General features: G+C 38.1%; 1 gene segment (V, D, J or C); it reads left to right on the top strand.

Annotated features, from left to right (window-relative positions):
- The first annotated feature begins 4,499 nt into the window (after nucleotides 1-4,499).
- On the top strand, nucleotides 4,500-5,112 carry LOC135781678 (Ig kappa-b4 chain C region-like). The segment is given in 2 exon segments: nucleotides 4,500-4,503; nucleotides 4,790-5,112. Coding segments are annotated over 2 exon segments (327 nt in total).
- Nucleotides 5,113-11,269: the final 6,157 nt, after the last annotated feature.

Consider the following 11,269-nt stretch of genomic DNA (forward strand, 5'->3'; position numbering starts at 1 on the left):
ATTGTGCGCTTAAGCCCACTCTTCAGACCTGCCACCCCTGCTTCAGATTTTGCACTCTTACAGCAAAGCTGTTTTGTCTTTCTGGGATGGATTATTATCATCATGCTGGGTACCTCTAGTACACATTAGAACACACACTAATATGTTTTGTAAGTTTTGCACATTTCATTTCAATGTACACTAAAGCATGCGTTGTGAATTAGCAATGTGGAAATGGTGGTTTGTTACTGCAGTAATATCACGTTCAGTGCTATAAATCGCTCCGTTTCAGAATATTTGGTTCATAACATCAATCTTTTATTTGTGCAACCATGCCCTGAAGATTTAACAAAAGTCTGGGTAGGTCTAAGTAAAAAAAAAAGTAAGTAGGAATTAGGAAAGTATGTTAGAAGTGAGATCAAAATTACCTTGCTTGCTTCTTTCCGCCAGTTCACCTCAGTGCGGGAAAAAATGCATCGCTTCTTCTGTATGGAAAACGAGCAATTTAATTGGTCGTTAATTCACTGTGAGCCTCTCGCCGTTTCCCAATCCAAAGAACGCAGCCTCCGGAGGTCGTATTTTTTTACGCTGCATACGTCATCAAGACGTTTTTATTTATTTCAAAATATTAACAATTATAAAGTTTATTCTTATTCTTAGTTAATCGTTAATTGTTGTAATATATGGCTTGCGAATGTAATGCTCCGTTAACTTAAATAAACCAGGCTTGATGACGTATGCAGCCTGCATATGCGACCTCCGCAGGCTGCAACCTTTGGATTGAGAAACGGCCTCTGTGTATTATAGCAACGAGCGAGCACAAGACTGCTGTTATGAAGCCAGTCGGAAAATAAATCTCGTGTATTGTTTATATATTTTGTGTGTGTATGTCTCTATGTGATGGAATTATTATTTGATGCAAATAATTCTAGCTGGCTCAGCCAAACTTTATCAGCTGGCGGCTCAATTTGGCTTAGGAAATTATTGGCTGGTGGTGGCTGAACTTCTAAATGGCGCAAATGGCAGCGCCTGGCGGCAGCTTCGGGGTCTGCCCAGAATGCATTGCGCTGATGACACGCCGGTCCCGCACTCTATGGCATGGGCTAATATAAAAGTAGATCTGGGTAGCCTCATATAAGTTGGCTCATAATAATATACTCTTTCTTGTGCTTTGCAACCATTATAAGCTTGCAGAGTAAAAAATGCCGAGTTAGCTTTCACCATTTTTTCACCACGTTTATCTCCATCTTGTTTGTTAATAATGGAAATGTGACTAATGATAGTTTACAATTATGCATTTGACAGATGCTTTTATACAAATTGACTTGCATTCAAGATATTCATATTATATTTGTGTTTCCAGAAATTCAAACCCATAACCTTCTAGGCTGCAACACAATGCTTTACCAGTTGAGCTACAGGAACACAGAGTTGTACAGCACATGCAGCACCTTTAGTCATTTAAGACTCAATACTGAAAGAGAACTCAAGTGTTGTATCACTGTGACATCTGTCAATGTGTTGTGTTTGCTAAAACAGTCAATAAATTTTCTAAAAAAACATGATTAATGAAAATGACATCAGTAATATTTGTGCAGGATTGTCCTGTATCATGATCTTCAATAGTTTTTATAGTTGATGAAAAGGTTCATGTAGCAGTAAATGTAAAAATAATCTCTTGTGATGTGAAGATGATCTCTGGAGACAGAGCTGATCTATTCTGAGTCTCTTCATCCTGACAATGTAAATGTGATTTTCACTTCACACTCCCAGTGTCACTGTTTGATTGTTAAATCATCTGAACTGAAACAAACCAGTTTCAGTTCTGCTAAATGAAGGCAAGTCAGTTATGAAGTTATTTACATACAATTTTATAATTCTCATAAACATTTTACATTTTCCTAATGGATTTTGCTAGTCAATTCCTAACAAAGTATAAAGTTTTTCTTTGCATTGGAATAAACACTTTTGTAAAAAATAATTCCCTCTCTTTATTCTCATTTAAAGTTGAGGAGTCTGCATATGGTTTGATGAATAAGCAGTATGAACAGATGGATGTTAAAATAATCTGTGTTTATCTTATCATAAATATACATACCTGTATAAACCTTAGCATGATTTCTGTTGATCATAAGATGATGTTGTGTTATTTGTGTGATCAGTGTTGTGTGTTATTGTGTTGTATGATCATCTGCAGTATCTGTCAGGTGTATGAGTGCAGTCACTGTGAGTCTGACTGACAGAGGTTTTTGTATCACCCTTTATCACTGTGTCAACAACCAGCTACCACTACTGTGTAAACTCTGACAGTAATAATCTCCTGAATCTTCAGTCTGAACTTCTCTGATGGTCAAAGTGAAATCTGTGTTTGATCCGCTGCCACTGAATCTTGATGGAGTTCCTGACTGGAGGGTTGTTGCATATGCAATGAGGAGTTTAGGAGCTTCTCCAGGTTTCTGTAAGTACCAGGCTAAATGATTACCACCATGCACTGCACTGCTGACTTGACAGTTTATTTTAACTCGTTGTCCTGTTTGAACTGCTGTTATTGATGGACTCTGAGTAAGAGTGTACTGTCCTCTACACACTGAAAGAAACAACAAGAATGAAATATAAGACAACACTGAAACAAATCAATATTTCACTCTTCAATGAATTAATGATCATGATAAAAATGTTACAACACAAACCTTGAGTAAAGACTGTGAGTGTCCAGATGAAGATGATGATGAAAGTCATTGTTGTTCTTTTGGTTTGTGTGATGATGAAGATTCTGTTCTGTTCTGATCTCAGTCATGAAGTGTTAAACTCACAGCACTATAAACACTCACACATCACTGAAGCATGACAACACAATGCAAAGAAGACGACAGGAAACTTCTGCTCATACAGACTACTACATTATCATTAATGTGCACTTGCGTGCTAAATATATTCTGAATAAAAGCTAAAATCTTAAACAATAAAGAAATAATAAAGATTTGAATAAAAGTAAAACATTATTATGTGCCAAATTAATTTGTGTAAAGCGTGTGTGTATGTAGGTTTAAGAGTTACAAAGTGTCCACACAAGTAAAACAAATAAAAAAATTATGATACTGAGAGAAAACTGGAGAAAATACATTGATCAAGCAACAAACATGACAAGATTTTGAAATAGTTTTTTGTTTATTATTTAGATAAAAAACATTCGGAGATTTTCACAATAGTTGTTTGTGTTGTGTGATGTTAGTGTTTATATTCTGCTGTAGTTTGTGTTCAGTCAAGTGTGTAGAGGTTTTTGTACAGTCGCTCTATTAGTTTGTATCACTGTGGTGGACTTTCGGCAGCGGCACCAGACTGGATGTTGGCAGTAAGTAAATAATCCAATAATAATTTTAATACAATAAATAACTAAATATAGTTATTTATTTCTAAATATACATTAGGTGTGAAACAATAAATGTAATTCACTTTATTTAAGTTTATTCCATAGTCTGTTGGAATTATTTATTCTGGTTGGCTGGAAAGTATAAAATAAAATCGTTTAGTGCACAGTAACTATAAATATTTTTAGCCATTCTGTCAAATACTGCACTGTAAAAAGCAATACTAGTTTTAATTTGCCTATAACCTGGCAAATGACCCTGGAAGAAGCGGGATAATCAATGGCCTTCTGTGCATTAAAGGATTTAACTCACTCCTCTTCACGTCGGGTAGTTCTGTGTCTCCACGTTGTGCAGTTAAAATCCTTTAATGCACGGCAGGCCGTTGATTATCCCTTATGTATAAATAATATATTGTGTCGATCACCTTAGAATTTTGACTGTAGTGTTTTGGTATAATGTAATGATATGACTAATTTTCTTTTGTTCATAAAGTTTGTCGAATTTCCAAAATTTGTTGCAGAATTTGTTAATATTCATATGGACCCCGACAACTAATCTTATTCTGTTTAGACTCAATATTTTGATAATAAAGTAAGGCTTCTATATATTATTAAATTTATTATGAGATTTTAACTATAGAGGGAACAACAAATGGAAAATTGAGATACAAAAACTTTATTATTAATTAATAGTTTATGGAAAACTGTAAGGTAAACTCTTTAAACTGCACTTCATTCATGTGTATTTAATCGAATAAAATAAAATAAAAAATGTGTTTGTTTTATCTGTAATAGGAATGAATTTATATTCACCTAAAACTAAAATTTAAGATAAAACGTGTTGATAGAAGCACATGTCAAACTTGTTTTCTGTACAACATGTGTACATTATTTAGATTTTATATATTTATATTATTTACATATAATACATACATATTACATATTATAATTAAAATATAACTATGTTATAACTGCTGTTATTTGTACAATTTTATTTTACTTTACAAAGTCACTGTTACAGTGTAATTATACATTTAAGTACTGAATAATAATGATGAACAATGTGTACTTAGTATAGGATTGGGGTTTAGTTTAGGGTTAGTTGAATGTAATTATGCATAATTTACTGTTATTACTATAACAATTACTTGTAATGTGTAAGACATTGTAAAAGAAAGTGTTATCATCATTGTTTTTAAGAAGAATAATTTTCAAACCTGGCAAACATTATTTCACTGAAATCAAATCTACTTAAAGACAAATACTGTGAATATGAGAGAAAAATGATATTAGCTGTATAATTCAGCCATATGATTAAATAACCTTAAAATTATTTAAGAGACCAACATATTTATTATTTATTATTATGATCTTTATTGTTTAACACAGAGAGTAAGGTTATTTTATCTTGTTTGTGTTATTGACTATTGATGTGATTGTCAGGCAACAGTCCCCCTAAAGTGAGCGTCCTGCCGCCGCCCAGTGAAGAGATTTCCACAAAGCAAACAGCAACACTGATGTGTGTGGCCAACAAGGGCTTCCCCTCAGACTGGAGTCTGAACTGGAAGGTGGACGGGATCAGCAGCAGGTCTCAGTACAGCAGTGTTGCTCTCCTGGAGAAGGACGGTCTGTACAGCTGGAGCAGCAGTCTGACTCTCTCTGAGCAGGAGTGGAGCTCAGTGATCTCAGTCAGCTGTGAGCTCACACAGAAAGACCAGCGTGATAAAGTCACTGGAGAATTGAGGAGAGATCAGTGTTCACAGTAGATCCACTCACTCTCACATCAAGACTAACAGACTAACTGTGTTTCTCTTCATTTCTCTCTCTCATCAAACAACACAAGTCTATGTCTGCTTTATTCATTCACTCATGATTGTGTGACAATTCATCAAATAAAATCATATTCTATCTTTATGTCTTTGACTCATTTTGTCTGTTTTGAATATGAAAGCTCACATTTTATAAATAAACCTGACTCAATGAAGCATGAAAACACCTGCAGATGAAGTAATTTTACATAACTGTCAGTCAAATGAAGAACCTCAGACATGCAGTGATCTTGATCAATGATTATAAAGAGATATTGAAGTATAAACATGTATGACAGGGTTTGATTGATGTGTCAGTGAGTTTAGTTTGATAATAATTCTCATCTGACTCCTTCAGTATCTGTGATTCAGCTGATGACTGAAAGACTTCATTTACCAATAATGTGATAATCTCCAATAATCCGAGAAAGGACTTAATCGCAGTGAGACATTTACATGACTTGAGCTATATAACCTCTTCACTTGTGTTTACATGCAGTTTTTATTTTCTGATTATTTGCTGTTGATTGTGCTTATTATTCACACATAGCCCAATGCAGAGCACAAATGATGAACTCACATATACTGTCCACTGTTTTAATTTACTTAAGTTAAATGATAATCACGTTCTCGTATTTCTTTATTTGGTGCCATGATAAAGACAGAAATTTTATGACAGTGCCTTTCTGGATGAAGGCAGACAGCGAGTCGTGTTGACAGAGTTCGGGGAAAACATCCTAATGTCAACTTTAAATGAATTTGTGCTTAAGGCGTATGATAAAAACACACGCACACTTCAGTTAGTGCGGTATAGATGTGATTAAACATTTTCAGCACCAAAACTGTAGGAGTAGATTCAGTTATAATTGAAATGGTTACAATATATGCATGAAATGGTAAATATACATCTAGAGTGAACTGTTTCCAATGTGTCTGAGATATTACCTGATAGGATAGAAAACAGAAAAATAAAGAAAGTTTAGAAGAAAGAGAGTCACCATTGAGAACTGAAATCTTGTCCAAATGGCCTGAACCCCAGGTAATAAAAAAGAGCACAGAGAATGAGACGAGTCCAAGAGACGAGATCAAAGAGACAAACCAAAGAAGAAGAAACCCAACATGATTGATTCAAACTGACCAATCAGAAGACCACATTTAACCCCCACTGTACTGCATAAACTCTGCCAATAGTCTTTGTTCACTATCAGTGAGCACAGGAATGCAGATGGTACAGGACGGAAATGGAGATTGTGATAGAATAAAAAATATTTTAAACATTTTTTAATTTTACACATTAGGTAAAGTATAATCCAATTGCCAAAATCACATTATAATCACATTATGAGGGTGCATGTAAACGTGGTCAGTGATACTGACTGAGTTTTTTTTTAACTCTTAACAGCGTTTTAAAAAACGTTGCCAGCCAGCGCCAGAATTTTTCATGATTCTCACAAAAGTTTAATGCCTTCCAGAAAATGTTCTTCCTTAAATATACAAACAAACAATATATCAAATGAATGAACAGACCCTCGCTTTCATAAAAAACTGTTTCATCCTACCTTCATAAGTTCTCTTTCCCAGCAAACATGTCCCTTTGGGCCCCGGGTGGGGCCAATGCGGACAAAAAATTCACACCACCGGAGTGTAATGCGGGGCACGTGTGGGCCCCACACTATGGGGTCCCAATTTTTTGCTGGGTGTGGGCAAAAAATTGGGACCCCAAAGTGTGGGGCCCACACGTGCCCCACATTTCACGCCGGTAGTGGGCCCACAGTGGGACAGCCCAAAGTGTGGGCTGACTGTGGGTACACTGGGCAAAGCGTGGGCTTACTGTGGGCACATTGGGCAAACTGTGCGTGTGTATGAGGGACAGGTGCACTAACACCTGATCATCAGTAACTTGTTACAGTGTTACAGATATATTACACATTATTTTGTAGGGGACAAAATAAGTAAAACAAGCAGATTGTAATTTAATATCTATTGTCAGATGACAGCTGTGCTTGAATAAAAACTAGACAATGCAGGCAATGAGATTATATACATTTTAGTGAAGCAATCTCTTGTATTTACTTAAAACAACAGGAAACATGAATAAAAAATTAATGAATAAAACCATCACAATAAATGAAAACATATTGAAGTGAATCCCATATGAAACAAAACTTTATTCAAATGTATTTTTCTAACAAACCATCACATATTTACTGTCAGCTCAACACAGCTTTGACAATTCTACAGCTTTATTTTCATGAATCAGCTGAGCACTTTGTGGTATATCCTGGGTCTGGGCGTGAAGTTAGGGTGCTGAGGAACAGTCCTGTGTAACGTATCAAAATCACCCGACTGGCTGGTCTCCGGTCGATTGCTTTGCTTTCCCGTGGCATCATGGAAAAGCTGGGATAGAAGTGTCCATCCGATGCACACTTCAGAATCGGGGCGGACACAGTAGGGCATCCGGGGATTTCTCGCCTACTGATTTTATGGAGACTGAGGATTCGGACGTACTACTCTGTTCACGTGCTGTTTTTCCCTACTACATTTTCAGTAAGTAGGCGGTTTTGGACAATACTTAAGTACACGTGCCTCTGAATCTCGCGAGAAATAGTCCAAAGCACACAGAGATCGAGAGCAGAGCACAGCCATGCCTTCTGAGTGACAACACTGCGGCCACCCAGCAGTAGAAAATGTTCCACCTTTATGACTACGACCGTTTGTCAACCTGCTTATTGTTTTTTTTTTGTACCCATTTCTGTTAAATAAATACCCCTATATTTTTGATACGAGCTGCTCTGTGTGCATCTCTCCTTTATGTTAAGGGTGGTGTCCGACTGCCCATAACATAGTGGGGGCTCGTCCGAGATTAATCGTTTGATTAAGCCAGACTTTAGTGTTAATTGCGGAACTTTTGAATGCTACGACATTTTGGTGAGTATTCTGGTGGGCAATTATGATTCTCTGTTTTTTTGTTTAGAGTCGACTGAAAGTTTATTTTATTTTGGTGGATATCTCAGGAGGGGGCACGTATGAGGTCTCGAGCTGAGCTAAGTTTTTTTTCCTTCTGGTAAGTGTTTACTTGTATTCGATTTTGCGCATTTTAAGTGTCTTTTTTTCCGTTAAAATGGCAACAGAGGAAGCATTCGTTTGGCTGCACTTTATAACATTGAGCTAACTTCTGCTGAAAAGCACTAGAGCTGTAATCGGGCCTTAAAAGTTAGGCCCGAAATGTCCGGAGCCCGACAGAATGCAGCCCGAACCCGAACGTACATTTAGATTGACAGCTTTTTAAAAGCCCGAACCCGTTTACAGCCCGACATTATTTAAATGTGCGCACACACACAGCTTTTGTCAAGAATGAGAAATTTACACAGGTTTTAACATTATTTATTCATGACTAATAATCTACACGCCACTTGGAAGTTGAAACAAAGAAATAAGTAATCTGTAACATTGTAACATCTCATTCTAAATAGGCTTATGCAATACACTATAAATATGCCAATAAAATTATTATTTCTTAACGAATTAAATTAAGATAATACATTCTGAATTAAGATGGGTATTTGGCAATAACGAAATTAAGGGGCAGGCTCCGCGGGATTTGCGTCGGCACTTCTCTCCATTACTGCCAACATTAGTCTATATCCTCTGTCTAAATTATGTAAGACTCGATTCATATTTAGTTATACATTGAAAAACCTACTCACCAAGATTAGGCTACATGTTTTTGATGAGGAAAATCATTAAATCCACTGTAAATGAATTCAGCGCGATCCTGCGCTACTGATTTGAACTTGACCGCTCATTTACCTCACAAAGCCGGAGCGGAAGCCCGAGCCCGCCCTGAGCCCGTGTAAAATGTTAGAAATGAAGCCCGAACCCGCCCGAGCCCGTCGCGTCCCGACGGTTCCCGTCGGGTTCGGGCAAAGATCTTCAGCTCTAAAAAGCACACCAAAAATACAATCAAAACTGTGTTACAAACCGTTTTGATTGGTATGGGCATTCTGCCTGTAGAGATGCAGTCTCTCGTGTCTACAGAAGCGTTACACCTGCAGATTTGGCTGAGAGAGTTAAGTAGGAAATCAAGTTTGATCATGAGCGCATGCAAGCACAGAACCGTAAGCATGAACTGGTGTTGAGAAAATTAGAACTAGAGGGCCAGAGGGAGGGTATCGCTCCTTCTGATCCTAATTCATTTGATGTCAGTTGTCACATCCGTCTTATGCCACCTTTTTTGGAAAAAGATGTGGAAAAATATTTTCCACACTTTAAGCGTGTTGCCACCAATTTAAATTGGCCGAAAACTGCGTGGGCATTTCTCCTGCAATGCGTTTTAGTGGGAAGGGCGCAGGAGGTGTACTCTTCACAGTGGAGCAGAGCGGTGACTATGATGTTGTGAAAGCGTAAATTCTGAGGTGCTATCAGCTGATCCCTAAAGCGACAGAAGTTTAGGAAATTAAAAAAAGCGGAACGTCAAACTTTTGTTGAATTTGGACGAGATCAAGCGGCCCTGTTTGACCGCTGGTGCTCATCACAGTGGGTTGATAGTCAGGAGAAATTGCGTGAATTAATTATTTAAGAAGAATTTAGGAACTGTCTGCAAACCGCTGTGGCAACCTATGTAGCTGAACAGAAGGCTGAATCTATTTCTGAAGCTGCTATACTTGCTGATGAATATGTTTTAACGCATAACATCTCCAGAGAACGTTTCTGCTTAAGAGTTAATCCGTCCACATGATTCCAACATTGAGCACCGATATAGACACGAAAAAGAATGTAACCATAAAACAAGAGGCCAGACACTGTTTTTATTGTAAAAAGCCTGGGCATGTTGTAGCAGAATGCGTAATATTAAAGAAAAAACAGTCGACAAAACCAATGGGTCTCGTTAGTTCTTGCAAGAAAATGCCGCCTGTATTTCGTGCAGAGTTAGAATCAGAGAAAACCAAGTCCGTGTACGAGCCCTTTCTGACGGATGGGACCGTATCTGTGCCTGGTGAAGAGGCTGTCACTGTGCACATCTTGCGTGATACTGGTGCTGCGCAGTCTTTTCTCCTCGTGGGTTGTTAATGTTGTCTGCAAAGACTGCAACTGGCAGTAGTGTTCTTGTTCGAGGAATAGAGATGGGTTTTCTCGATGTTCCCTTACATGCCATGCATCTTGATTCAGATTTGGTGTGTGGTGATGTGGTTGTTGGCGTTCCAGACTCTTTACCAAGTCCTGATGAGTGCGCACAAAAATTCCCAGAGGTATTTCCCACAAGTGTCATCACTAGGTCGCAGGCTCAGAGGTTGAGGGATGCAGCACCTACCGATGACGTCGACCTGAGTGACAGTTTTGTCGCTCACCCTGCAGAGTGTTAAAGGCTCTTTGAACCCGCTTTCACTCAGTGCCACCATAGCCCTGTGCCTGTAGTGAACGATGAGAAAAGGGAGAAAAAAAATGTTAGATGTCTCATTGTCATTAGAAAAACTTATTAATGCTCAGCAAAAAGACCCCACTCTTGCTTCATGTTTTAAGGCAGTTCAGTCTGTTTCAGATTGTGCCAGCAAGAGTCCGACCTATTTCATCAGAGACTGCTTACTTATGCAGAGGTGGAGACCCCAGAAAAGTAATGAGTGGAATGAGATTGAGCAAATTGTTGTGCTGTCTGAAAACAGACGCACTATCTTGACCCTGCTGAAAAAACCAGCATACCAGCAAGACCAGCATATGTTGTGTTTTGGTGCTGGTTTGCTAGTGATAACCAGCTAAACCAGCATCAAACCAGCATCAGCACCAGCATTAGCACCAGCTAAACCAGCACAAAACCAGCATTAGCACCAGCTAAACCAGCATTAGCACCAGCATCCCATGCTGGTCATACCAGCATATGTTGTGTTTTGTTGCTGGTATGCTGTGACCACCAGCTAAACCAGCATAGACCAGCATAATTCCCATGCTGGTCCATGCTGGTTTGATGCTGGTTTTTCAGCAGGGGAGTGTGGCGCATGATTGTTTTTCTGGTCATTTAGGTGTGACTAAAACATTCAACCGCGTTCTTTGTCATTTTTTTTTTGCCAGGTCAGCGGTAAACCAAACCAGACAATTCCACCTGCACCGTTACACCCCATAC

This window comes from Paramisgurnus dabryanus, chromosome 23 (assembly GCF_030506205.2).
Source record: "Paramisgurnus dabryanus chromosome 23, PD_genome_1.1, whole genome shotgun sequence".
NCBI classification, from domain to species: domain Eukaryota; kingdom Metazoa; phylum Chordata; class Actinopteri; order Cypriniformes; family Cobitidae; genus Paramisgurnus; species Paramisgurnus dabryanus.